Below are 27,982 nucleotides of genomic sequence, written 5' to 3' on the forward strand. Positions count from 1 at the left end.
GTTAGAGAGCCACATGCACACACAGATAAGCACTCAAGCACACATACACACACAGACAGATTTTTTGTGTCTCCTTACGTATGTCTTCTTGTCTCTGTCTCTCTCTTTCTCTTACACACAGAAACCAACACACATTCATTAAGGCCTTAACACAAATATAAAAAACACCTGCGCACCATTCACACACACAAACCGCACACTCGCACGCACGCATGCACACACACACACACATGCTCAATGGTGCTTCATGCTCATTCTACCCCGCTCTAGGCCTTAAAATGGTCTCAGCTCAGCGGCTGCAGCACAGGGGCATTAATGTGTTATCATATATCGGGTGGTCCTTGCCCCCTGGACAAAAGGCTATTTAATACAATTTAATGACATTCCGAGCAAGGAGAGAGGGAAGGCGAGAGGGAGGGTGAGAGAGAGGGAGGGAGGGATTGGGCGAGAGGCAGAGGCCCAGATTAAAATAGCATCTGTGTTTTTCATGGCTCACCCATGCAAACATTTCATCTTAAGATGCGTGACTTTCTCTCTTTCTGCGTCTCTTCTTTTCTCCCGTGCAGAAAAGGTGGAGCAGGGGGGGAGAAGTAGGAGGCAAAGCCAAGGGGGTGAGAGGGAGAGAGAGATAGAGGAATAGAAACAAAGTGCCAATAAAGTTTTCCTCGAAAATAATGATGTCATCAATAAGCGACAATGACACATGGTTGCGAGCAAGAGCGACAGTGACTAAGTTTGGGTGGCAACATTCCCCACCCGCCACTAACCAATCAGGGCGCCGTCATAAAATAAATACATGTTTTTTCTTCTTTTTTTTATCTCACTCTCTAAATCTCGCTCTGTACTCTGTGACAGTGGTGTTGTGTTGCCGGTTGGGGAGACTAGTGATGCTGTAGTCACACTGGGCATAGTAACAGAGTAAAAGGTTTGGATGCAATTCACATATAGGTCAATTACATGCACCAACATCTGCTCTCTCCTAACCATTTGCATATAGTATTCATATGTTAATGATGTCCCTTGTTTCGTGTTTGTGTGCAACTGTGTGTGTGTGTGTGTGTTTGTGCATGTATACATATGTGTGTATGTGTGGGTGTGTTAACTTCATCTGAAGAAAGGGAGAAACACACATTTTAGATTCATACAGTACTTCCCTAAAAGCGGTGGCACCCCTCCTATTTCGATTTCCTCTCGTCTCTTAAAGGAGAGGAGTTCCTTGTGTGGACAAGTGCTGCGATTTGTTCTGATGCCATGCCCCTGATTTCAACAAGAACCCTTTAATTGTAGAGAGGGCTAGGAGTGTCTTTCCAAAGCAGCTTAATGCCTTATAAATCAATGATGACACAGATGGACTAGTGATAATCTATTTAGAATGCCTCACAGCAAATATTGTTGTACAGATGATTGGAGATTGAGCTATTTTAACCCACTCTCTTAACACATCATCCACTGCTTTTCATCGCCACGTTTATTGTTCGATATTGACGTATGTGGAGATGTCGTTGCTTCAAAGACGTCTGACGTGTTCATAAATGACACGTGCCGTGGGTAAACGTGTGTGCTGTCTTGTCGCTAAGGTTTGGAACAAAGAGAGGGAGAGTGCTGGTGCCTCTGCCAAGACCTTAATGACAACACACATTTCTTTAACCAAATGGGGAGAGGAGTGTGTGTGAGGCGGGTGGAGGGGGGGGGGGACTTTAAAGTAATTGTGACTGGGGGGGTGTAAGTGGCAAACCCATGGCCTCTGTCTCTGTGTCTCTCTCCCTCTCTATGGTCGATGGTTCTGGATTTAGTGTGAGCAGGAGGAGGAGGAGAGGAGGAGTGAGAAAATGAAGTGGAGGTTGTCAGATGTGGCAGCTGCTTGGAATCCTGATAAATATAAGCCCTTATTGATCGGATGAAAATGAAAGATCCCAGAGTGCCGTGCAGTATTTAGCTTCTTGTCTGGCTCGCGTCAGCGGTGGCCTTGCCGTTGAAGGGAGATGTGGGGGGGGGTGAAAGGGGGGGGGGGGGGAGGGATAGGTTTTCAGCTGCCCACGAGTCCCCGGCTTTGATTTCATCTTTAACCTTTTTCGGCTGCGTTTTCCTTGACCTCTGCTGATGCTCTGCTGCGCTGTTCACTGAATTTGTTACATTTCACTTGACATCATATCCTCCTCTCTCTCTCCTCCCTTCCTCCCTCCCTCCCTCCCCCCACCCCCCTCCTCTCTCTCTCTCCCCCAGGCAGGGAGGAGGTCTCTTGCTCCAGGTGGGGACCACAGTGAGCTGTAGGAAGAGAACAGGCTGACTCCCCTCTCTCCTGACAGACAGGCTGCAGACCAGTATGCTGGTAGTGAGTTAAGGTAAGACACACACACGCTCATGCACACCGTTGCACACACACACACACACACACACACAAACTCATCACTCTCAGATGGCTACAGCACAGCTAACGCTCGCAACTTGTTACAATCTGGATTGTAATAATCTATGATAATCATCTGCCACATGCCACCTAAAAACACACACGGGTGGCATCCAGTCCAGCCTGGTACATTCCAGCGAGGCGTCGCCTCTCCCCACTGTGCTTCTCCAATGTCACCACCTCCTAGTCAATGTCACCAGCCGACACCTTATTTCTCTTTTATGTATCAGACGCAGCAATATAACACACTGGAAAAAATATGGGGCGAATCTTGAACAATTTATGTTTGGCATTAGTGTAATTGAATCCTTCTCATATATCACAGAGACGGAAAAAAAAAAGTTACCGAGATGGAAATAAATGAGAGGTATGGATCCATGAAAGTATGAATCGCTCTCTCTACCTCTCTGTCTCTTTATCTCTGACCTCGCTGTGTCTCCCTACTTCTCTGTCTCTCTCTGCACCTCTCTGTGTCTCTCTACCTCTGTCTGTCTTTACCTTTCCTACCTCTCTCTCTACCTCTCTCTTCCTCTCTGTCTCTCTCTCCTCCCCTCTTTCTCTCTCTCTCTCTCTCTCTCTCCTGCCTCTCTCCCTCTTCCTGTCTATCTCTTTCTCTCTCTTTCTCTGTCTTTCTCTGTCTTTCTCTCTCTCTCTCTCTCTCTCTCTCTCTCTCTGTCTCTCTCACTCTTCTCCCTTGCTCTTTCTGTGTCTCTCTCTCTTCTCTGTCTTGTCTTGTGAACAGTGTCTCCTGTACGGGGCTAGATGACTGATAAATTCCCAGAGAGGGAGCCTGCAACAGCTGCTGCCAGACAGGGCAGATATGAGAATAGCAGCATAGGATGAAGCGAGCATTAAAAATTAATACGCTATTTAGCCTAGGTGTATTTTAGGTATTTGACATTTTCATGTCCGGGACAGACTAAATTTATTCATAGTACAGAAAATAAAAAAATAAAAAAAATATAGAAAAAGGGGGTGTGGGGAGAGCAGCAAGGGAAGGCCATTCTGTTTTTATTGGTCATCTTCCCCCCCCTCCCTTTCTCTGCTGTCCTTCTTCCTCTGTTCCCTGTCATGGTGATCAGTCTGGATGCTAGACACACACGCTAGACTGTGGCTTTGGTGGAGCACTCTGCTCATTATCACTGGGATAATAATTAGCACAGTGCACAAAGGAAAAGATTCACCTCTTAAGCCCCCCTCAATATCTGTCCTTCTCTCTCTCCTCCTCTTCTTATCGCTCTATTTACTCTGTTTTCCCATTCTTTGAGACAGTTAGAGTATACACATAAACAAGCACATTGAGTTCCTGTGAGAATCGCGCTTGAATCTACAACAGAAGGTAACAAGTTTGATTCCTGTCTAGTTCATATTTATTTTAGTAAGTTGACATGCACATTAAATATCTAAGAATAACTAATGAAACTTGAACCTTATTGAACCTAATACTGATATACAGTATGCATATCTTTAATGTGTTGTGTTTGATTAAAAGGCAGTGTGGTAAAACTGTAGTTGTGAAACCTAGCGAGAGAGAGTGTCCAGTCCTAACCATCTAGTCATTAAAGACTAATTATGCTCTAGAACATCTCATGGCCATTTTCTACTAATCTCTGTGACATCTCAGAAGTCATGATCTCTTAACAGGAAGAGGAACTCCTCACTTCCTGCTCTCCTTCTTTCCTTCTCACACCCTATCATCCCCTTATTTCCTGTCCTGGCACATTCTCTCTCTTTATCTTTCTCTCTCTCTCTCTCTCTCTCTCTCTCTCTCTCTCTCTCTCTCCTCTCTCTCTCTCTCTCTCTCTCTCTCTCTTTCTCTATTTATCTCTCTCTCTCTTTCTCTATTTATCTCTCTCTCCTCCCATCCCTCCTCTCTCTCTCTCTCTCTCTCTCTCTCTCTCTCTTCTCTCTCTCTCTCTCTCTCTCTCTCCCAGTCTCTCTTTCTCTTTTTTATTCCCTCTCCCTCTGCTCATCATATATACACTGTTATTACCTCTGGGAATGTTTAGCAGCGTGTGTTAAAGACTATAGCCCTCTGGTAGCAGCTCTAAACATGGGCCTGGGAGCCTGAAACTAGAGATGCATGTGCAACATCTTTGTGCACACGATCACAACGATAAAGAGGGAGAGAGAGAGTGATAGAGAGAGAGCGAGAGAGAGAGAGCGAGAGAGAGAGAGAGAGAGAGAGAGAGAGAAGAGAGAGAGAGAGAGAGAGAGAGAGACGAGAAGAGAGAGAGAGGGAGAGAGAGAGAGCTTGTAGTTATCCGTTAAACCTATTACAACATCAGTGAATCTGAAGGCAGGGGATAATTTCCTGCGATATCTCTTGACAACAAAGAAAATCTAAATCAAAGCTCTCTCTCACGCACTTGAAGAGGGGAGAAAAAGAGAGAACGAGATACTTTAAAAGTAACATTTTCAGCAAGCCTTTATTTTCATTGATTTAACATCAGCACGTTGACGTAACAACACTTGAGGAGAATGGCTCACATGACCCACTGCTGTTGAACACACACAAACACAACTGAAAGTCATTTCACCACAAGGCACTATATGTACACCAATAATTGCAACACTTCTCTCTCCCAGGACGTTCTCTCTCCAAATCCTCCCCTTGTATATTTGGAGGATTAGATAAACATAATTGCGGTCGGTCTTGCAGCATACCAGTGTTTTAACAAACACTGGATACCCATCTGTAGCTCAGGAGAGATATGGGGGTTCATTTGTACAGTTTTTCTCCGTAGCCAGCCCTGAAGGGGCTGTAGGAAGAGAGTGATTTCCCGGTGGCGCGATGGGGGAAGGTTTTCCCTGTGGGCGCGAGGGTTTAAGTGTCACTGCCAATGTGCCTGTGAGGCCGTATCCTAGCAGATTAGCGTCTCTCCTTATCATTCAAATCAAGTCCCTTCTCCCTTTGAAAAACATATTGTACAACCCCCCCCCCCCCATCTACCCCCCCCTCATACACACACACACATGACACACACACACACCCTCCGAGCCCCCTCGCCGTAGTCCGTGACAACAATCTGTGGGCATGATGTCTGTCTCAGAGGGGCTGGGGGGAGGGAAGGGGGAGGGGGCAGAGGAGGAAGGAGGGGCGGTGTTTGACAGATAGCAGGTCTGGTGGAGGAAGAGTCAAAGCCAGGCACGTCCGTACGATCCCTGGCCATCCAGCACCGCCCTCGACGGTAGCCCCCCCACCCTCACCCGCCCCCACCCCCCTCCCCCCCAGCTCAGTAGAGAGCAACTGACAGACAACTGTGAGAGGATCGAAAGGGTGGCGTTGGTGTGGTGGGGCGGGAGGAATCCCTGGGACTGGGACAGGGGACTATTCATACATCCTCTCATCCCATCATACGTCTATGATGGAGGATGAGAGGGCGGGGGAGTAATTGATATATGGGCCCAGCCGTCTGCAACCCCCCCTCCCCCCTCCCCTCTATCGTGTTAAGGTCGACTTATCTACATTTCACCCCTGATTTCTCCACCTCCATTATATTCCCTGCATATTGACTGACTGGTAAAAAGGAGGGGTTTAGATGGAGGATAGAATACGGGCGGGGGAATGAATTGGGGGAAAAAAAGAAAGAAAAGTGCTTTTATTCTGGTGCCTAACCCCTGCCTGTTATCAAAGTAACTTCCAGCTTATTAGCGACAAAGGGCCCTCGCCCCCCTCCCCTTCCTCCCCAGCCCTCCCCCTCCTCCCCCCTCTGTGCGGTCATGTTCGCCAGCGCTTCCTGAATTAAACTGCCTGCTTCCTGTTCTTTTATATGCATGGGCCACATCTGGGCCTCCTGCACACAGCCCTGCTGCTTAATAACAATCACCTTCCCTTTCACTCGCCCCTGATTGTTTCTAATTCACTCTGACAGATAGTAGCTGACAAGCCGCCCGCCTCTCTCTCCCTCCGTGACCTCGGCTCACTCACCACACTTATAAGGCCTGTCATTTTTAATATTTGATTTTCAGTTTTAAGTTATGTGTTTTAGCCAGATGATGAAATCAGTGTTTAACTGAAAACCAAATGGATCCCTTTACTTTTTTCCCCCTTCTCGTTCTCTCTGTCTTTCTTCTCTCTCTCTCTCTCTCTCTCTCTCTCTCTCTCTCTCTCTCTCTCTCTCTCTCTCTCTCTCTCTCTCTCTGTCTGTCTGTCTGTCTGTCTCTCTCTCTCTCTCTCTCTCTCTCTCTCTTCTGTCTCTATCCCCTCTTTTTTCCCTCCCTTTCTCTCAACCCCCCTCCCCTTCCTCTCTATTCTCTCATGCCAATGTTTTCTCTTCTCAGTCTTCATTTACTCTTCCTCTAGTTTGCTTTTTCCTCTCTTTCTTTGTGTGGAACGGAAAGGGGACTTGGAAATAGGTTAAATAAAGACATAGATGAGAACACACGTAAACACACTCCCTCACACACACAAATACAATGTACACCCATATCTTATGATCAGCAGGCAGGTCCTATTTCTCTTCATTCAAATATCTAACAACCCTAAGATTCTGTTGATACACTCCAAATGATTTTGCCCTAAAGCTTGCAAGTATTTACTTTGGGATTTCTTTGCCTTCCATTGATTACCAATAAAGGTATACGGTCACATGTGAAAATGCATATCAGGTAGACGGATCGTTAAATGAAAGGATAGATTAATTGGCAGGCAGATTTATGACATTTTACAGAACGATCTATAGCACCCTCAATGAAAACACCATTTAGAGAGTGAATGTAAAATGTTTATAATTGTTAAGAGACAAAGAAGAAGGAGAGAAGGAGACACAGAGAGGGAAAGAGAGGACAGAAAAATAGCTGTCTTTTATGTATAGTGTTTCCTGTAATTCTACTGTTACTGTATATACCAAACACAGAAACTCTGGAACTGTGTTTCTCTATTTGTCTATACACATCCACTGATATGCCCTACCACCCACAAACACTTTCCATCCCTCGTTCACCCCTCTGTACCCATACAGAGTCTCACAAACACACCCACTCTCGTGTCTCCTAGCGCCCAGGCCCTCTTGCGTTCCGGGAGCGCGCCATGCCCTGGGCACGCCCCATTCCGTTTCAGAGTTTCTCCAGTTTTTTTTCCCGATGACAAAAACAGAACTAATTGGAGTACCACTGCATGTTTTCACTAAAGGCACAATTTAATTACATTTGAGCTGGGAAGGAGTATTTTGGGAACGTCGTATGTTCATTCAACAAATGGAGCGAATGAAAAGCAATATTTGTTTTGCTTTGATTGGCAAAGCGGCAGTGCAATTTGTTAAGAAAGGGACATAAACCCAGTGTATTACCCCTGGACTCCCAGACCCCCCACCCCAAACCACATATTCAGATCTCCTTGTAGTCGTCACCCCACCCGCCCTCTTCCGCCACGCCCCCCCCCCCCCCCGCCCCCACAGAGCCCACCCCCTAAACGTTTCTTTGGCCCGGTCTTAACCGCTAATGAACTCTTGCCCCTGGCAGTGTGACTCTGGACCCTTCTCTCCGCTGTCTAATCCCTGTCCCTTTGTCTCTTTTCATGATAAATAGTTTATTAATAACTTTGTGAATAATGTAAAGAGTATTGTTTTCTCCAAGGTTGTATTAATAAACATGAATGAATTTATTTGTCTTCAACAAAGCATGATTAATGCACATTAAGCAGTGTATTGCTCACTCCACTCCACACACACACACCGAACTCCGCCAAAAAAATGACCCATCAACATTAAATATTTATGGCATAATATTAATGGTTTTGTAAAGAAAATAACAAGTTATTAATCCTCTGATTAACAACTGATTAACCTTTTTTAATAAACACGTGATCCGTGCATCGTCGATTCAGGATATGTCGAGCGAGTATGCTGCAGAATAATTATTTCTCTGTCTTTTCTAATTGCTAAAATCGCATGGGTGAACTGTTGTGTTTTTTTTTTTTCCTCGACACATGCACCAACACATATACCACTGGCTCTCAACGTGAGCTGCAGTACAAATAAGAAGAAAAAAAAATGACAAAGACAAACAAAACAAAACAAAAACGTAAACAGATGAGGCAGAAGCCTCTTCCCGATATAGAATCAGATGTTTAAAACAATAGGGTTTAATTCACATATCCGTTTATTCCCCAGTTATTGGCACGAGTAGGAAAGTGGGGAGACAACACTGTACTGAAGGACAAATGCTTCATTTCTGGGTTTTGTGTTTTTTTTTTGGTTAGTGCTCATCTCTGAGCTATTGTCCAAGTATTTTTAGTTCTCGTCAGAGTCCACTGAATGTTCTGTTTGCAGACATGCTAGCAGAGACTATAACACGTATGTCAAATGAATACACACTCTGTCCTGAGGTCTCTGGCTTACATACACTTTTGCATATACTGTTTGTCTATGGAAAACATGGACAGGGTTATGGGCAATACACTTTGTTGTGGTTTCAAATTGATATTTAAAACCGTTTTTGAGCTATTTGGGGATAGTATACATCTTTCTCTCTTTCTCACTCTGTCTTTCTCTCTCCCTCTCTCACTCTCTCTCTCTCTCTTTCACTTACACACACACAAACACACACCACACACAGACACACTTTAGATATAGGGTAGTAAGCCAAAGGTAAATAATGAACATGCTAATTTCACTCGAGATGCCCTCATGCCACTCTTTAACAAATGCTTTGAAGTGGTTGTGTGTCCCAGTGCCAGCCTCTTGGCCTCGGCCTTGTAACCTGGTGCAAACACACCAATCCACACCATCCCAACCACTTCCTTGAAATTAATTTATATCTTTGTTTAACCATGTTTTTCTTCCATCCACCCTGGCTTGCTTTCACTCAGGGTCTTCTCTGCAGCAGTCAGAACCCATCAAAGCCAGTGTGTTGTGAAAGACAACAACAATAGGGCTCTTTGTGAGGAGATCTGTGAGGGGATAAGCGTGGAGGGGACACTTGTTGTTTTTTACGGCCGGTCCTATGATGGATCGTCTCTCGTTCCGCGGGGTGGCTTTGTTCACTTTTTCTCCCTCTCTCGTCCGTTTTTTTCTTTCACGCTCTCACTTTTTCCCCCGTCTTTCTTCTACCTAGCAATGGAAGATTTCACCTTCAGTGACATTCCCTTAACCCTCATCTCACTTCAGGCCCGCTGTCTTTCTTTCTAACTCCTTCACTTTTTCATTTCGCTAATTCTCTAGTCTCTCGTTTCTCTTTACCACCCCCCCCAACACACACTCTCTCTCTCTCTCTTTCTCTCTATTGCTCTACCACACAAACGGGCCGCCCTGGGAATCCTCACAGTCAGTCACACACCCCTCCAAAAACAATTATCTTTGAACTTGCTTTTAGTGCTATTTGTCCTAATTACAGATCATTTTCTCTGTTAGATTTCTACTTTTATTGCAGTTTTGCCCTGGATGTTGATCCTATTGAGGTTCAGCCTTATTTTATGCACTGGAACACCCCTAAGACCTGGATTCATCACACTATTCCCTGTAGGCGCTCTCTCTCTTTCTCTCTCTCTTCCTCTCTGACTCTCTCCTTATATCTCTCCATCTTTTCCTCTCACTTTTTTCTTCCTTTTTTGAAGATAGTTAAAGGAAAAAAAAAGAAAAAAGAAAAACTATCATCCAAATGAATTATTCTGAGCCTAAAATACTCAGAAGGACATACGTATGCTTTGTCCCATTTATTGGTGAGATGCTTGAGGTTTGAGCTTTTTGCTGAAGTATGCCTCCGTGGTCGGACTCGGTAACTTCCAAGGCACGAGGGAGAGGCGTGATATTTATAGAGCACTACTACAGAGGTGGACTGGATAATAATTAAAAATGAGTAAAGGTGCTTAATTCCTTTCCTTCTTATACAGTGTATCAACCAATCACAAGCCCTCTATTTATGGTGTCAGAGATGGCATGTGAAAATCCATCCGTATGTACCCAGGACGCACACACACACTTAAACTCCACAGTACATGTACCTAAGCCTCTTAACACAGGCTGTATCCATGCAGACCCAACACGCAGCGTTGCAGATGCAGAGAGCGGTTTAGACATGGTGGAGGGCTTCTTTAATTATAACTGGATTGGGTGTCAGATATGATTGTGCTGCACTAGGCTGGGTCAGTGGCTGGCTATGGGATTAGTATCACACACTGGCTCCAGTCACACACAGAGGAAGCTGCAGACAAGGCAGGGGGAAGGGGAAGAGCAGGAGCCCTCTGGCCCAGGTTCCCTAGTCCTCCCTGGGAAATACTGACACACACAACAGGTACGTGCATTTGAATACCTGCCCCGAACAACTGGCACAGAGGAGGAAAAAGTCTTGACGACAAATCACAGAACTAAGAGGATACGGACAGGAATATAACTGTTGCATTCTTTTTATTTGTCAAAAACAAACAACAACAAAAACAGAACACTACCTCTATGTTCATGTACACTTGGCTTGTTCCGTACGTCCCTCTGGGAGCCATATACTGTAGGAGTTAAAAGGCCTGCTGTTTGTTAGCTTGTCTATTTCCGGAGTCGTCTTCCTGCGCTCTAATGTCGTGAGGAATATTTGTGGGTAAAAGGTGGAGGGGAACCTCTCCTCATCCCTGGAACTCCTGAAGTAGCTCCTCCACATGACACACTGGAGACCTGAGAGATGTTCACTCACTGGGGGCGGAGGGGGTGGTGGAGAGAGACAGAGAGAGACAGAGAGAGAGAGAGCGAGAGAGAGAGAGAGGGAGAGGGAGATAGAGAGAGATACCTTTTCCACTGCCTCTTACCTTCCTCTTCAGGCACTGTGCAAAGTGAGTCAGGCCAGTTGTGTGCCAGGCTAATTGTCTTTACATCACTTAACAGCCATGTAGACCCCTGGCTTCCTAACAGCCCATAACTGTCACATCACACACACACACGCATGCACACACACGCACACACACACGCACACCCTCAAGAAGAAGAGGAAGAACTAAGAACTGAAAAAGAAGAGGAAAGATGAGGAAAGAAAGAAAAGAAGAAATAAACTAAGACAAACAAATCCAATCAGTCATGATTCAATTAAGAAATTAAATTAAAAAAGAAAGGAAGAAGAATTGTGATATCTTTGTGAATGGGGTGTTCGTCTGCCTCTGTCAGGCTCGTTGGGTTTGTCACTGAGCAAACGGCGGCATGATGAAAGCAGTCTAAACATTGCCAGTTTTGCTGCGGTTGGGCTGTGAAGAAGTGTAACTTTTCTCCCCTCACCTCCGTGTGTGTAATCACCGGAGTGCTGGTGACAGCCAGTGAAGGCTGCTTTGTTTGTGTCGTCGTCTCCCACTCTCTAATGAGCCATTCTTGTGTGTTTTCTATTTAGTCCTGTTTGTTTCTCCTTTTTTTTACCGGGTGAGTTTCTGAGCGAGATAAAGAAAGAAAGGGAGAGAGAGAGGCCCTGTCTTTCTTCCGCTCCTCCAGACGGGAGTTCGAACCGCCCGCCCCGTGAGCGACTGCTGTGCCGGGCAGCCTTCTCGCCCGCTCGCTCGCTCGCACGTCAAAATCCTCGACGCGCCGTCGCTCTCAACCGTTTCCCAAATCAAAGCAGGAGTGCTGTTCTCCAGCTCTCCTCCTCCTCTTTTCCTCTTCCTCTCTTCCTCTCCGTCTCCTCCCCTCCCCCCTCCCCTCCCCTCCCCGCTCTCCCCCTCAGCAGCCTGGAGCTCCCAAGCTGCCTCCCGGGTGGGGGCGAGGCAGGTACCGGGCTGGGTGTGGGGTGGGGAGAGGGAGACGGAGGGGGGGAGGGTAGAAGACTGTGACACCTACCTGTCAGCAGGTACTCAGAATAATTGGTAAATGACTACCCCGGGATAGTGGAGGCCCTCTTCTGTTGTGTTTGATGAATATTTGAAGTCGCCAGGCAGTCGTGGAGCGAGGCAGCGCGCCTCTGAGTACGGCGGGGAGAGTCGGGCGAGCACAGATCGAGGGAGAGGCTGAGCGAAGCGGGATGGGAGCGAGGAGAGCATAGTCAGCGGAGCGGGAGGCTAGCGTACCTGGGAATGTGGAGTGGGAGGGAATAGAGAGGCACTGCCTGAGCTCTGCTGAAAGACAACCTGGGATCTAAACAAGCCCGAACTAACAATCACCCTGACACAGTCACGGATCCAGCCAACACACTGGGCTAGCAGGCACGCTCTGCCTTTCGAGAAGACACACACACACCCTCACGCATACTCTCTCTGTCTATCTCGTTCCCTCTCTCTCTCGATCATACAATGCACAGGCTGTCTCTCAGATACACACACTCACTCTCTTTCACACACGCACGCACGCACTCTCCCTTACACTTAGACAGACACACACACACACATACTCTGGACCCTTATGACATTTGAATTGACGCTACAGAAAGTTCACTCGGGTGATTACTCGGCGGACAAATGTGTTTTAACTTTAGGGGTATCTTCTCTCCTTGCCAATTTGATGTGAGCCACTGGGCTCTGTTTGTCTGTTAATGAAACATATTCATCTTCATCTGGCTCTTTCCTCGCTCTCAAACTCACTTTACACCCTAGTCAATTAGGCCCCTTAGGGCCGCTGTGTGCATAAAAGGATATATAACACTTTGACATTTCAGTGCGCTCCTATTAGACACACCCATAGAGCATTTAGCTGTGAGCGCTGAGAGAGAGGGGCAGACAGAGTAGATGTCCATTAGAGTGTTTAAAGGCGCTGGCCAGTCTGAGAGGTGGAGGGGCAGGGGGAATAGGGTCTGTGCTACAGTTGAACTGACCTTGGAATGGCTAGTTGTTGGTTTGTAAGTCGTGAGACAGAAATGGTTGTGCATATATAGATGTTTTTACTTATTACACATTACAGACTGCCTTCTGATTTGGCTGTACAGTGTGTGTTTGAATTAAGTGAAATCACATCATGGTCCAGTATTTGAATGTCTTTGGTCTGTTCCCCTTGCATGACTTCTCTGTTTTGCAGACATTGAGTCACTGACTCTATGCCCTTAGATCAGGGTGAACAGTGTAATGAGGCATGTAGGCCAAATCATCCTTGCCTCTCTCAGCTCAGCCTCAGTCTCAGCCTCACCCTAAGCCCCAGCCTCAGCCCCAGCCTCAGTCCCAGCCTCAGGCTGTACAGGGAGCCAAGTGTATGGTAAGGGCGCTACATGACTGTGTAGTGTACTGTAGGCCTCCCAGGCTCCAGGCTTCTCTCCAAGCCTGCGTGCGTCTCCCAGGCTTGATCGCACGTCTCGGTGGCATGAAACAGCTTGACAAGTCCAACATTTCCCCAGGGCAGCAAGCGATCAGTGGCCTTTCACCCCCCCACTTCCCTCCCCACCCCCCTTCCCCCTCCACCCCCTACCCCCTGGAGGACTGCAGTCAATGGGGGTCAAGGCTGGGCTGTGCAGCTAAGTCGAACAATGCACTGTTAAGACACAGTCTGTGTCCTCTGTCGCGTCCTGATCCCCATCACGTCCCTTTAGCTCATAGAAATTCCATTGCTTCCCACTGAAGGAAAAAAAAAAAAGAATAAGAATACAAATAAATCAGTCATCTCAGATTGCAATTTTCCGACCGTAATTCAATTGTTTTGTCGTAGGTACTTTCATGGACTTCCATGGTGATGCGTGTGTTTTCTGAGTGCTGGCCAGGGCTGTGTGCAGCATCAATAGAGTCCTTAGTGTGTTTCAGATCTGTTTAGGGTAACACTGATTAGTATGCCCAGTAACCAATAAACCCAAACAACAGATATACACCCCATTGTTTCACGCTGCAATACAGGGGATTTACTCTGAATACATATGGAAACATGATATTTAATATTATTATTTACCAGCTAGCTACCTCTCTCGGAGGGTGTACGAGGAAATGTCCCTTTTCCCTGTTTTATTCATCTCGACTTACTCGAAGATGCTAAAAACCTGGATTTTGCACAGAATGATGGCGGATATATTATTCATGAAAACTAATGCATTGTTTCTGTTGCTTTAAATATTTTTCCTCTTTCTTTCTTTATTTTGATTGTTCTTTTTTCTTTTCTCCTTTTATCCCTTGCCGGTGTACTCTCAGGCATAGGTTGGCAGTAATATCTGTATTGAAATGAGAAGTTTGAAAGACAAACCCCTATCTTCTTACGTGAGTGTAAACTGATTTAAATCACACGTTGAGCTTACAGAATGGTGCTTAAATGTTAAATGGGGGTTGAAGCCTGCCTGAACTCATTTGTAGGGCTTTGCTCTGTGTTGACATTTAAATGTGATAAGAATAGTAAACTGTAGGAACGACCTATTTTGAAGATGCTTTCGGAATAAATTCACATCAGCTGAGGTCTATAATTAATAAAAAAAGACAGCCATTCTTGCTCCAGATTTGATTATAATACAACCTTATGAACACCAGACGGATGGAGAAAAAAGGAGTGAAAAAAAGAAGAAAAAAAAGAAAAGCAGCAGTAGCAGAAGCAAAAAAAAAAAAAAAAATGATGGGGTTAGGAATGAAGAGGGAGCTGGATTGTGCACACCTGGTTTTTGAGTCAGATTGCGTTGGCTGGCTGCTGTGCTATCACATTACTGTGATCCTGCCTCCGTGTTTGTCAGAGAGTGGAGGAGAGGGACCTGCAAAATCAGCATGCAAATAACGGCACATTGTTAACTTAATCAGATGCAGGAGAGAAAATATGGAGAGGGAGAGGGGAAAAAAGAGGGAGGGAGGGGTGGAGGAAAGAGGAGGGGGAGGAGGTAGGAAGGAAGGAAGGATGGAGAGGGAGGTGGGGCATGTGAGCCGGAGTCTGTGTCTTCAGAGATGGCGGAGGGCACAGAGATTATACCCCACCCATGAGGCCTATGTTGGCAGACTGGATCTGCTGGACCCCATAGAGGCCAGACGGGAGTGTGTGCGTGCATGTGTGTGTGTGTGTGTGAGTGTGGGAGTGTATACGTGTGTGTGTGTGTGTGTGTGTGTGTGTGTGTGTGTGTGTGTGTGAGAGAGAGAGAGAGAGAGAGAGAGAGAGAGAGAGAGAGAGAGAGAGAGAGAGAGAGAGAGAGAGAGAGAGAGAGAGAGAGAGAGAGAGAGAGAGAGTGTGTAGGGCAGGGAGGGGTTGTGGAGCACATGAAAACGATGCAGGCTCTTCAGAGCTTTATCAGAGGCTGTGGCAGACGAAAGCTGTGTTAACAGGGCTAGCCATATTAGCGTGTCAGGGGTACTAGCAGTGTCATTGGTGCTGAACTAGAAGTGTTAGCATCACCAATAATGTAAGGGCTGATAGCTAGGGCTAGCAGGCTGGGCTTTCCTCACACAATACCATGTTTAGCATGCTGGCTTTGCGGTGTGAGTTAGAGATATAAAGAATCTATTATCAAAAGCCTGAGGGAGAGATGTTGTGAACTGCTATGTGTGCACTGGAGAAAACATACCATGACAGTGACAGATTTATGAAATACAAAGAAAAAACAACCAATAATGATTTATGGATATTAATTTGAAAAATATAAATACATATTAGACTTTGCATTATTGTTGTAAATTTGAATTGTATCCATTACTTGATGCCTTCGTAATTCTTTTTTCTTCATTTACATTTAAGCATGCAAAACACAGATAGCCTTTCTAATATTCCTTACATTCATTGTTATTTTTTAATCTTTAGATGTCATTTGAATAAGAAATATCACAAACAAATGTAGCCCATGATTCATACATCTCCTAGCCACTACTACACTTTAGGGTAATATAAAGAGGTTGTGACCTATGATAAATTGCTCATGCACTGACATCTCTTGAAGAAAATATTTACAACCGGCAGCCATGGTAACATAATATAAATACTATACAATGTTAATGTGGTGTGTGTGTATGTGTGTGTGTGTGTGTGTGTGTGTGATTGTGTGTGTCACATTTAGACAACGGAATATGTGAGGAATATCACTTATCTCAAGGCACAGAGATGCATAAAGGGACAATTAAAGGAGAAGCCAGGGTGTCTCTCTCAGTGCTTCCCATCTCTGGGGAGGGCTTCACTGAATGCTCTACAGAGAGGTCATTTTTCATTAAACACCCTTCTCTTTATGAACTTATCCCTTACCCACACACACACACACACTCACACACACACACACACACTTACGCACACCCACATGCAGCCACACAGATGCTACTCTCTTCTGTGGTGTGTACTGGATCAGTGTTGGTGTGGAAGGTCAGAGAGGGCAGGCGAACAGCAGATAGAACCAGAGACGCTGGGTCAGAGAGAGCAGGGGGCCGAGTGAGGACAGACATGAGGAATCCACAGCCTGGGCCAAACTACACCTTCAAAGACTCTCTCTCTCTTATGCTGTCTTTCTATCTCTTTCACTCGCTCTGTCCTCTGTCACACACACGTTACCACACACTCGTTCCCTTCCCCTGCCATTTTTTCCTCTCTCTAAATGACTAATGCCTAATTCCCCTCACTCGTGACTTTCGTACCTAAAAGGTCTGTCCTCCGAATTAGCAGTGAAATAAGATGAGACCCTCCGATCAAACAACCAAGCGTTTGTGTGGTGAGGAGTGTGTGTGCGTGTCCAGAACAGGACGGCAGCATGGGTGAGAGGGGGGTTTGTAGTGGGGTTCACACACAGGCCCGTTTAGAGAGCTCCTCTGAGGGTTCACCAACTTCTCCTTACTCCTTTAATCAGAGGCTTGTCTCAGTAAAACGTTGGCACTGCAGCAAACACTACTCTCTGGCTTGCAGAATATCTCTCTCTTTCTCTCGCTCTTTCTCACCCTGTCCTTCTCTCTCTCTCTCTCTCGCTCTCTCTCTCTCTCTCTCTCTCTCTCTCGCTTGCTCTCTCTCTCTGTCTCTGTCCTCTGAACTCCTTTTATCCCTCCCTCTCTCTCTCTCCATTTATCTGATCCTAAGAGCAGTTGTTTCTGATAAAGGGAGATAAATAGCAGTAGCAGTGTTCCCTGGTGCTCCGGAGCCCCCCACCCTCTCTCCAGGGATCCCACCCTGCTAAAACACTTCCTCCAGCACAATTAGTCCATAATAAATACACTCTACCCTTAATGTAGATAATGGCCCCCCTCTGACTTCCTCTCTCTCTCTCCCTCTCTTTCTTCCTCCCTCGTCTGAAGCAGCACATGACAGTGAGTTGTATCTGACCATGATTCACCGACGAGGAAGAGGGGGAGAGAGTAGGCAAACAATTTTTCGCACTCCAAGTCACAAGCAAAGGCAGAAGAATAGTTGTAAATAAATGTGAAGTCATTGTATTGTATGGTATGGTAAGAGTCAAGAGCATTTCCAGTTAAGTCTCACTTCCTGATGCCTTTGATAAGGTTGTTTGCTTTCTTAAACAGGATGTATGCTGCTGCATTTAACAAAACTTTGTATTCTTTGGACATACGCAGAGTGCAGTTGCACAAATGCCTCACAAAAGCTCCTCTACAAATGTTGTTTCCAGTGTAGCATGAAGTCTACATATGAAGTAGAGAGAGGAAGAGAGAAGCAGATACAGAGAGAGAAAGAGAGGCAGAGGGAAATGAAAAAACAGTCAGAGAGAGTGAGAGAGAGAGAGAGAGAGAGAGAGAGAGAGAGAGAGAGAGAGAGAGAGAGAGAGAGAGAGAGAGAGAGAGGGGGGGGGAGTGAAGGAGGAAGTGACAGAGAGGGAGAGGAAGGGAGAGAGAGTTAATCAAAGTGATGGAATAAAGAAGATTAAACAATGTCGTATTAAAAAGACATGCAGTGGTTCAATATTTAAAAAGCCCATTTGCCTCGACAGAAGTGCTTTTTCATTCAAGAGCATATGGCTCCGCTACCTGTTTATAGTTGTCTCTTATCTCCTCTCATCCCAAAGAGACACTGAGACAGAAGAAAAGGAGATATTTTCAAAAAGACGTTGAAGAATCATTCAATTATCAGCTGCATAATGTAAAATACTGACTTTGACTTGCTTCCTGTAATGAGGATTCCTAATTAGCCATACATTCGTTTGGTGAAAACTCCTAAACTCCAGACACCTGTTATGAAGAGAGGTAAGTATGTTGAAGTAACACCCCGTCCTCCTCTCCTCTCCGCTCTTCCATCTCCTTCCCCCTTACCTCTCCTTACAGTACATAGGCCCTATCACTTTGCTTGAAGGCACAATTTACCTCCCGATGTACGCATACAAGCCTTGGTAAATAGTCAGGAGTGTAAGATAACTTTTTTTCCATTCTTTTAATTAGCTATGCAACAATTAAAGGATTCTCAAAGTAAATTGAACCTTGCCTCCCTCGCCGCCCAGTTTGATTTCAACACCTGTCACAACAGCCCCCCCTCCCTCTTTCACCCTCCCCCCTCCTCTGAATCATTATGCAAAACTCCCCAAGAACAGAACCAGCGTGAGGCGAAGAAAACAGCAATTATTTCTGATATTCACTTATTTAGGCTGATATTGACATTTAGAAGGTGTTTTGAAATGGCAGTCTCTCTCGCACACCGGATTGGAGGGAGGGAGAGATAACCTGCCCGGTTAACTTCCCCAGCTGGGTCTGTCTGCTTGGGTTCTATTGTGCCAACATTAAACCCATTATGATGGCAGTGCTAGTGCCATGATGACTAAACCACCATTTCCCCCCCCCCCCCCCCCCCCCTCTTCCTCACTGTAGTGTTGGAACAATAGCTGGTACAATCTAGCGTGTCAGCAGTGCTTATCCTACTGGAGACTTGTAGCAACCCACATCCCAGTAACGATGTGTCATTTTGTGTGTGTGTGTGTGTTTGTCATTGTATTCTGGTTTCCAGTGGATGGCAAACGGAGGGTGGAGGGTTAGGGGTGAGGAGGAGGAGGGGCCTGATGTAAGCAGTGATGGCCCCTACACAGATAGTTACACTGCGGTCATTGTTCGCTGCCCTTTCTCTGCCGACGACTAACCATGCATGATCTGAGCTCTGACCGTGACCACTGTAGCCTGCCATGATGACACACACTTGTTTTCTGAGACAGCCACAGACACACACACACACACACACACACACCCTAGCACACACCCATGCACACAAACACACACAACGTTTCACCAGACTGAATGAAAGGCCTTGACGACAGTACACACAATACTCGTGTTTGACACAATATATGTATCTTTTCCTCTCCATAATCTGTTCTTTTCTGTCAGTCCTGACACCATACTTAGAACTCCCCAATCCATCTGGACCCAGTGGAACCTCCCCTCTTGTTACCTCACAAAGAGTGTCTGCTTAACAAATGTTCTCTGCCATTAATCCTCCTCTCATCCTGCAGCATACAACCTAGCGGCTGGAGCCCCTCCACACCGCTGTGACCACTATTGTACCAGACGCAGGGGGAGAAAGACACACACACACTCACACACAGTCCTTCAGTCACACACACCAACACGCACACAGTCCCTCACTCACACACACAGAGATGCACACAAACACACACCGTCTCTCAGTCACACACATACACACACAGACATCTGCAGGTCATCATCACAGGGAATAATACCGGGAATGGTTATCATAAAGGGAAGCTTTGAGCTTTTGGCCATCTCGAGATGATGATGTCGCTGACCAGGACAATGAACTGTGGGAATGTGCTTGTCTTCCATTGATCTCCCCCCCTGGCATCCCCACCAAGCCTGTCAGATGGACGGAGGGATATAAAGACCTGCATTTTTCTCTCCCTCTCCCTCTTTTCTCTTCTTTTCTCTGTGTTCCGTCAGGGGGCTCATAGTGATCTGCGGGGATGAGCTGAAAGCTGAACTACCTGTTGACAAGACCTCTTAAACAGCCCTCAATGACATATTGTGTGCGAGAGGGAGGAGGGAGATGGAGGGAGGGAGGGAGGAAAGCAGGGAGATGGAGGGAGAGAGGAGGAAGAACGGTGGTCTTTCATGCACCCACACATGACTGTCATAGAAACACATTCTACTTTTGAAACTGCAATATTTACTCCTGGCTGTTAGTTATGTCGTATGGAGGAGAAAGACACAGAGCAGATCTATGCATGTGAGATTGAGTGTACTGACAGCTGGTGGGAGTTTGTGTAAACACACTCTGTCTGAGTGTGTAAAGGTTTGTTTCTGTCGGTTTCCCTCACTGGTGCAAGGAACCTCTTCTCTGCCTTTGGCTCATTACAGGCAGTAATAACTCAGTTCAGACAGAGAGCATGGAGGGGAAGCAAAACAACTCTGCTTTTATTGGATTAATTAGAATCGTTCCGAAGACCACCTGCAAGAGACTAAACAGCGACGTGGAGTAAAGGCGTATCAGCCCCAGTACACTGTCATGCTCAACCCGTTCTCAATTACCTCCACCTAGATGTTTGAGACAGGAATCTCTTGTTGCTTTAGATGAGGTAAATATTTAATAGGCATATCTCATAATGCGTAAAGTATGATGAACTGTGTACAGTATGTAGCATTATTTTTAGGCGTCTGTTGTCCTATTTTGTGTGTCGTCCCCCCGTCCCTCCCGTCTGGGATTCGTTAACGATTTGGTGCAAAAGTGATGGAATTTGGAGCTTTGTGAATAATGATAGATTTATTAAAAGCAATGACCTCCTTCATTATGGCTTAATGAGGTATTGCATTGTAATTAGTCAATGGATTGCTGTCGATACATGCCAAAATAACAAAGTAAAGTTGGGCTAATAGCTTTTCGATCCATTATTTCTCCTTTCTTTAAATGTCAAAAAACGTTTTTGTCGTTTTGGAAATCAGGAATGTGGTCTTGGTGCAATGCATGTCTATTCAAATCGAAAGAACACACATTTAATTGTGTGTTTAACTGCAACTGTGCAACTGGCCTACAGTTTTGCATTACTTACCAACTTAATTTCAACAGAGTTATCATATTACAAAAAAACACATGTATTACTAACGCACTGCAGGCGTGCTGTAAAGTACTTAACACAAACAAACAATATCAACACTTTTAATGTCATAAAACACCACTCCCAATCAATATGTGTGTCTGTGTGCACAATTAGCTAAAACTAAACAACTGCGATTGGAAGGTATTAACCACAAACAGTAAAACATAGCACGGCTGCACTTCTGAACACAAGCTAGAGGAAGTCTCCGTGGCTTTAGAGGTGACAACGGAGCCAATAGTTTTATTGTAACTGCATTCCTCTTAACATGAGGTGAACTTGAACCGTGTTAAAGAGTGGCGCCTCAGTACAAGTTGCTAGCGGGGGTGCAGCGGGAGTGCAGCGGGGGTGCAGCGGGGGTGCAGCGGGAGTGCAGCGGGGGTGCAGCGGGGGTGCAGCTGGCTGTCTGTGTGTCAGGCCTGGAGAGGGCCGGCACGTCGGGATCTAAAGCTATTTCCTGTCATGTTCCCAGAGACGGTAAGCAGTTCCAACTAGATGTGTGATCGTTAGAACAAAGGCTACAGGTCTCTCCCCAGAATTATGACGAGCAGAAACTGAAGACAACTGCATGACTTAGTCAGACTGTACTCTGAAATGACAGAAGAAAACAGATTGTTTGTTGATTACTGGAATGCTCACTTCCACGTCTTAGACTACCCACCAAAATGATAATTCATTTCTTCTCTTCCTTTACGTTTTGTTTTTTTGTAATCTCTTGTGTTTATGTAGCCTTCACTTGTCAGTCTGTGTGTCAGAGATGGATGAAATTAAAACATAGAACAGCAAATGACCAAACTAAGATTGATGGGATTGCTATGACAGTCTTTGTGTTGGCTTGTCTGTAGTGCATTGCCACCTTCATCCTCATCTCATAGAGGGCATTCAGATATTGAATTGTTGTGTGTGTTTGTCTGTGAGAGGGCTCCTCTCTGCTTCCCTGTGTGTGCGAGCGTGTGCGTGTGTGAGTGTGTGTGCGTGCACTTTCACTCGCATGTGTGTTGATATGAGTGGGGGGATGTCACATAAGAAATGTCCTTTTTAATCAGGGAGAAAAATATAAAATGACTCGGGAGCAGGGGAAGCATATTAATGCAAAGCATTTGCATACTCTCGTCAGCAAGGATATGTTTAAAAAAAAAAACAAGCTGAATTTGTCAGTTCATTTCACATTATTCCATTGTCTATCTGCCTTTGTTATATGTTAAAGATAAAGCCAGAAATCAAATTGAAGAAAAGGGCAAGCTGCTATCTCGCTAAATGAGCAACAGCTCATCAGCCTAGTTTAAATCAAAGATTTCTATTGCCAAAGAAAACCAGTCTCCACACATTGCTCTTTCAAATGGGTTCTCCTCTGTTATCAGTTTGGGTTTGGAAAGGCAGCTTGGTGCCACACAAACATAATTTAAGAGTTGATTCAGTTTTTTAAAGTGTTAAACGTATACTAGTTATCCTCTCTCTTTCTCTCATCCCATGTTATGGGGACTTTTAATGACTAATGTTTACATGTCAAAATGCCACAGTGTTTTTCCAATATGTTTTGAATGGATGTCATGCATAGATGTGGTGTACAGCATGACTCAGTCGCTGTAGAATAAGTCCATACATTCAAGCATGACTCCATGAATCTAAGTAGGCTAAGCGCATGAGAGACACACAGGCTCCACTGTACATAATACATCACTAGCACTCTTTAAGGCTCCGTTTCAGGACATTTCTCTTTAACGGTTGACAATGAAGACAGTCAAGTTCTTGAGGATTGTAAGAAAATATGCAGAGGCAGCCCACAGATCAGCCATTCCTTCTGGCCCAGCTGGAGACGGCTACAGTGTCACAGATGCACAAGAGATCCCACCATTAACAATGTTTTGGGAGAACGAAGAAGCATTGTTAAACAGGCAGCCGCTTTGATTAGTTATATCCTGAAGAGATAAAGAGAGATGAGGAGTTCAGTTGTCATTGAACCCTGTAAAATGTGTGTGTGTGTGTGTAAGAGTGTCCCACTAACCTAAAAGTAAACTCACCTAAATCCATCTCTTGGTTGCCTAAACTTAAAAGTATTTTTGATGATTTTGATCATGTGCTATTGCACACTGACGCTGTTACTAGGCAGCATACTAATCGGCTTAATAAGATATTATACAATATTTTGTTGACCAATGCAGATCTGTCTTTATTGTTTTAGAGGCTTGACCTCCCCAGTTGTGAATGGAAGAGGATAGTTCCCCATTCTCCTCCTGTCCAGATAAGGCAGAGCATCACAGACACACAAAACTGGCTCTGTTTGTGTATTCCTTCCTGCCTGGCGGTGTACTGGGCTGCAGTAGCCATGCTTAATGGCTGAGAGGGCCTCTGATTCGTTGGGAACCCTTTCAATGACACCAACTGTTGTTTTGTCCTTCTCGGACGCTCCGCAGCGGAGTAGGGAATAGAGAACAGGGGTAGGCGAGAGCAAAGTGATTCACATCAAATGTAATGTGGCTCTCTTTAATGGGAAATTACGCCAAGACAAGTGTCGCAGTAGAGAGATAAGAGTGTTGTGTTTACTGAAGTAACCCCTTGGTTTTAAGTACTATTGTTAATATCATAATTGTAGTATTGCGGCAGCGTCATGACAATGGCGTTGGTTCGTTTCATTAAGGCGTGTAATTGGAAGAATTCTGATAGGATGGGCACAAGTAGCTTAATTATGCGCTGCTTGCCGTGTTTACAGAGTAATTATTGCATCCAAAATGGTGTCGCAGTTTGAGAAAGTTAGGAGGGTAAGTTACAGTGTGAGTCTCTGCTTAGTGTGAGAATACATGCAGTACTCAGTGAATCAAAGGATGAGAAAATCACACTTTTTCTCCCTGTCACAGCTCAAGTGTTGTTGTCATCTTTATCCACACTGAGTTTCCTACTCATCCTGCTCTGAATATCAACACATATCCATTCATTTAGGATACAGGCAGGCCGGTCCTGGCAATTGGGAGAACAGGGACATTTCCTGGTGGCCTGAGGGTCGATTTGGCCTGCTGTGGGCAGTCAACTTGAACAGCGATTACAGTTCTCCATACGTTATATATTTATATTATATATCTATATTAAAATATTTGATTGCTGGTCAAGTTGACTGTTCATGCCAAACGTCTCTGCAACGCACATATCGGTGTGGTGTAGACTCATAGGGTAGGCTATAGGCTACCGCAAAATTTGGTTTTGATCCGATACCACGTAATACAGTGCGAAAATCGCCGATATCAATACAAATACTAGATTCTTCTTATTAAAAGCGGCTTATGTCCTTGTGTAGAGGAGTGAAGTATGTCATAATTTCTGGGGTGAAGAAACATATATAGGCATAGTCTGAAAAAGGTTCATGCCCACTAAGGTATTTGCCAAAGGTTAGTAATCATTGTAAGGTGAGTGGTATAATTTATGGCCCAGGTGGCCTATGCCACCTGTGCCAACACCGGTACTCACGGTGCGCGCCGCGGCGACGCCAATCATTGTTTGAGTGCACGACAAAAACAGCGGAGAAGAGTACATGCACTTCGTCCGATGTGTTCACTACATCACAACGTTGTTTGAACAGATAGTTCTACTCATTGATGAAATACATAGGAGAGTAATTTAAACTGGTATCGACCCTATTTACTGTAAGATCGATTTCAAAAACGAGAAGTGGCATCATTAGTATCGATATTTTGGGATAGATCCGCCCACCCCTACGGCGTCTACCTGCTTCTCTTCCCCGATGTTACATTTACTTCACCCAGCGAAATGGAGTGTTATAAAATGAAAGGTGGAGCAGCGATGGAGAGAATAAGACAGAAGCATGCCCTTGCCAGAGACAAAGATAAATGCTGCAAAATAAGCGACTTGCTCGCCAGAAAGGGACCAGGTCAGTCTAAAACACACACACGACATCGCCAGCATGGCTAGCTGGCTAATTAGTGTGACAAAACGACGTGTAGGCTACAAAGTAAAACGACTTTAAAAAGTGTACGCATATTGCTTTGTTTGTCTAGCCTTGTAATCCACTGAGTTTGAGGGTGCGTACTGCGTAGGCCTATGCAAAAGTTTGGGAAGGAGCATACCATTTTTGGCTTGCACGCACATTGTCAGTGGCCTGGGCAGTAGTCAAATTCCCAGCCTGAATTAAAGCCTCAGTCAGCCGGATACAGGGCATACACATACCATTGATGCTACTGTTCGCATTATAATTTTTTTTGTATACTTTGCAGTTGAACACAATTGCTGCATATGGTATTATCCTTTCAACATGTTGTGTGTCTCTCTGTGTCTCCCCCAACAGGATGGAGGACTCTAGTTTGTGCCTTGGCGTGTCCTCAGCGGTCCCAGACGGGGACAACCACCTGACCAGCGCTGTGCTAAATGGACGTTACCCAATAAGCCAGAAGCTTCATCAGCTGACGGCCCAGCTAGGCCACGCCTTCCCTGACCTACAGAGCCGGCAGCAGATTCCAGAGGAGAAAGCTGCCACTCCACTGGACGAGAAGACCCATCACGCAGCCCTGGCCAGCCAGCCAATCAGCAGTCAGATGGCCCTCTTGGCCAACCAGCTAAATCGTGACATTGATGCGGGCGCTTTGAGTGGCCTCAACGGGAGGGTTGACCTGCAACAATTCCTCAATGGGCAGAACCTGGGCATCATGTCGCAGATGAACGACATCGAAGACGACGCCCGTAAGAACAGGAAGTACCCCTGCCCGCTCTGCGGCAAACGCTTCCGTTTCAACAGCATCCTTTCATTGCATATGCGCACGCACACTGGCGAGAAGCCCTTCAAGTGCCCCTACTGCGACCACCGGGCGGCCCAGAAAGGCAACTTGAAGATCCACCTCCGCACCCACAAGCTGGGCAACCTAGGCAAAGGTCGCGGCCGTGTCCGAGAGGAGAACCGTCTGCTCCATGAGCTGGAGGAGAGGGCCATCCTGAGGGACAAGCAGATGAGGGGCACCAGCAGCCTCCTCCAACCCACCCAGCCCCTGCAGCACCTGGGCCCCAACACCCTCCAGCAGCAGCCCGGGTCAGCCTGCGGCCTCCTCACGCCCACCAGTCTGGGAACCCCAGACTCCCTCTCCCAGCCCTCGTCCTCCCCCAAGCCGGCCGGCATCCAAGACGAGCAGGGCCTGAACCCCGCGACGGGATTCCGCTGCACCTTCTGCAAAGGCAAGTTCAAGAAGCGCGAGGAGCTGGACCGCCACATCCGCATCCTCCACAAGCCCTACAAGTGCACCCTGTGCGAGTTTGCCGCCTCACAGGAAGAGGACCTCATCAGCCACGTGGAGAAGGCTCACATCACGGCCGAGTCGGCCCAGGGCGCGGGGGCCGGCGGCGCCGCCGGAGAGAAGCCGGCCAACGAGTTCCGCTGCGAGGTGTGCAGCCAGGTGTTCAGCCAGGCATGGTTCCTGAAGGGCCACATGCGTAAACACAAGGACTCCTTCGAGCACTGCTGCCAGATCTGCGGCCGGCGCTTCAAAGAACCCTGGTTCCTCAAGAACCACATGAAGGTCCACCTCAACAAGCTCGCCATCAAGAACAAGCCCCCCGCGGGCTCCAACGACCAGGACTTACCCTCCATCAACAGCATGAGCAGCCTCGCTCAGGAGGCCCACGCCAACCTGTACTCTCGCTACATCTCCTGCCTGCAGGGTGGCTTCCTCTCCCCAGACAAGCAGGGCCTCAGTGAGCAGCACCAGATGCTGGCCAAGGCCGGCATTGCCATGAAGGAGAAGGAAATGCTGGGCAAGCTGCTGGGCCCCATGGCCGGAATGGGCCATGGCCTCGGGGACGGAGAGAAACGCTCCCTCCTCGGCTGCCTCAACCTGGTGCCCCCTCTGAAGTCCAGCTGCATGGAGCGCCTCCAGGCGGCAGCCAAGGTGGCCGAGATGGACCCCCTGAATAGCTACCAGGCCTGGCAGATCATGGCTCGAGGCATGGCGATGGACCGGGCCTTCATGCCCAAGGAGCAGCAGCACCACATGCCCCATGGGAAGGAGGATGAGCTGGTGGGGGCTGGGGGAGCTGGGATGGCCTCCTACTCCAAGGAGAAACATGACTACTCCATGATGGGCTCCAACGAGGGATCCAAGCAGAAGCAGCACGCCGAGGCCCTGCACGGTTCCAAGGCTGGGAGCGGAGCCATGATGCCCATGAAGGAGGAAGGAGGAGGCTTTGAAAACCACCGAGACTTCCTGTCCCACCATGGCGGAGGAGGAGGAGGGGGCATGGGGCTGCCTCACGGCCTGGAGTACAGCATCTCGAGCCTGAAGGACAAGCCCACCGAGTGCCCTGACTGCGGACGGGTCTTCAGAACCTACCACCAGATGGTGGTCCACTCTCGGGTCCACAACAAGGACCGCAGGCCCATGGAGGAGGTGCTGCAGCATGGTGCCACGGGCCTGGACGAGCGCCGCGGTTCGGCCAGCGACCCAGAGTCCCAGTCGATTAGCAGGTCCACCACTCCTGGTTCCTCCAACGTGACGGAGGAGAGTGGTGCCGGAGGAGGTCACTCCCAGACAGGAAGCGTGCAGGATGACAGTCCACACCCCTCCTCTCCATCCTCAGGTATGACCAGTCTCGGTATAGTGTAAAAATACATTTTAAATGTAAAGTGTGTATATATATATATATATATATATATATATATATATATATATATATATTCTATTGTGATGGTATAAAATGGTCATTTAAAGAGTCGAAGTTCCCAGGAAATGTCACTTAGTGACAGTCCTAATGTATCTGTATGAATATATTATTTTTGTTCAATGTAGCCATATA

The 27,982-nt window shown here is 46.5% G+C and overlaps 1 protein-coding gene across 1 annotated transcript in view; it reads left to right on the plus strand.

The window, feature by feature from the left end:
* Positions 1-27,982, plus strand: part of znf536 (zinc finger protein 536) — a 114,266-nt gene that overhangs the window by 50,549 nt on the left and 35,735 nt on the right. The window contains 2 exon segments of the mRNA XM_067249415.1: positions 2,224-2,342; positions 25,491-27,766. Of these exon segments, the coding sequence (XP_067105516.1) occupies positions 25,492-27,766 (2,275 nt within the window). The 5' untranslated portion in view covers positions 2,224-2,342; position 25,491.

This window comes from Osmerus mordax, chromosome 13, assembly GCF_038355195.1.
Source record: "Osmerus mordax isolate fOsmMor3 chromosome 13, fOsmMor3.pri, whole genome shotgun sequence".
Lineage (NCBI taxonomy): Eukaryota > Metazoa > Chordata > Actinopteri > Osmeriformes > Osmeridae > Osmerus > Osmerus mordax.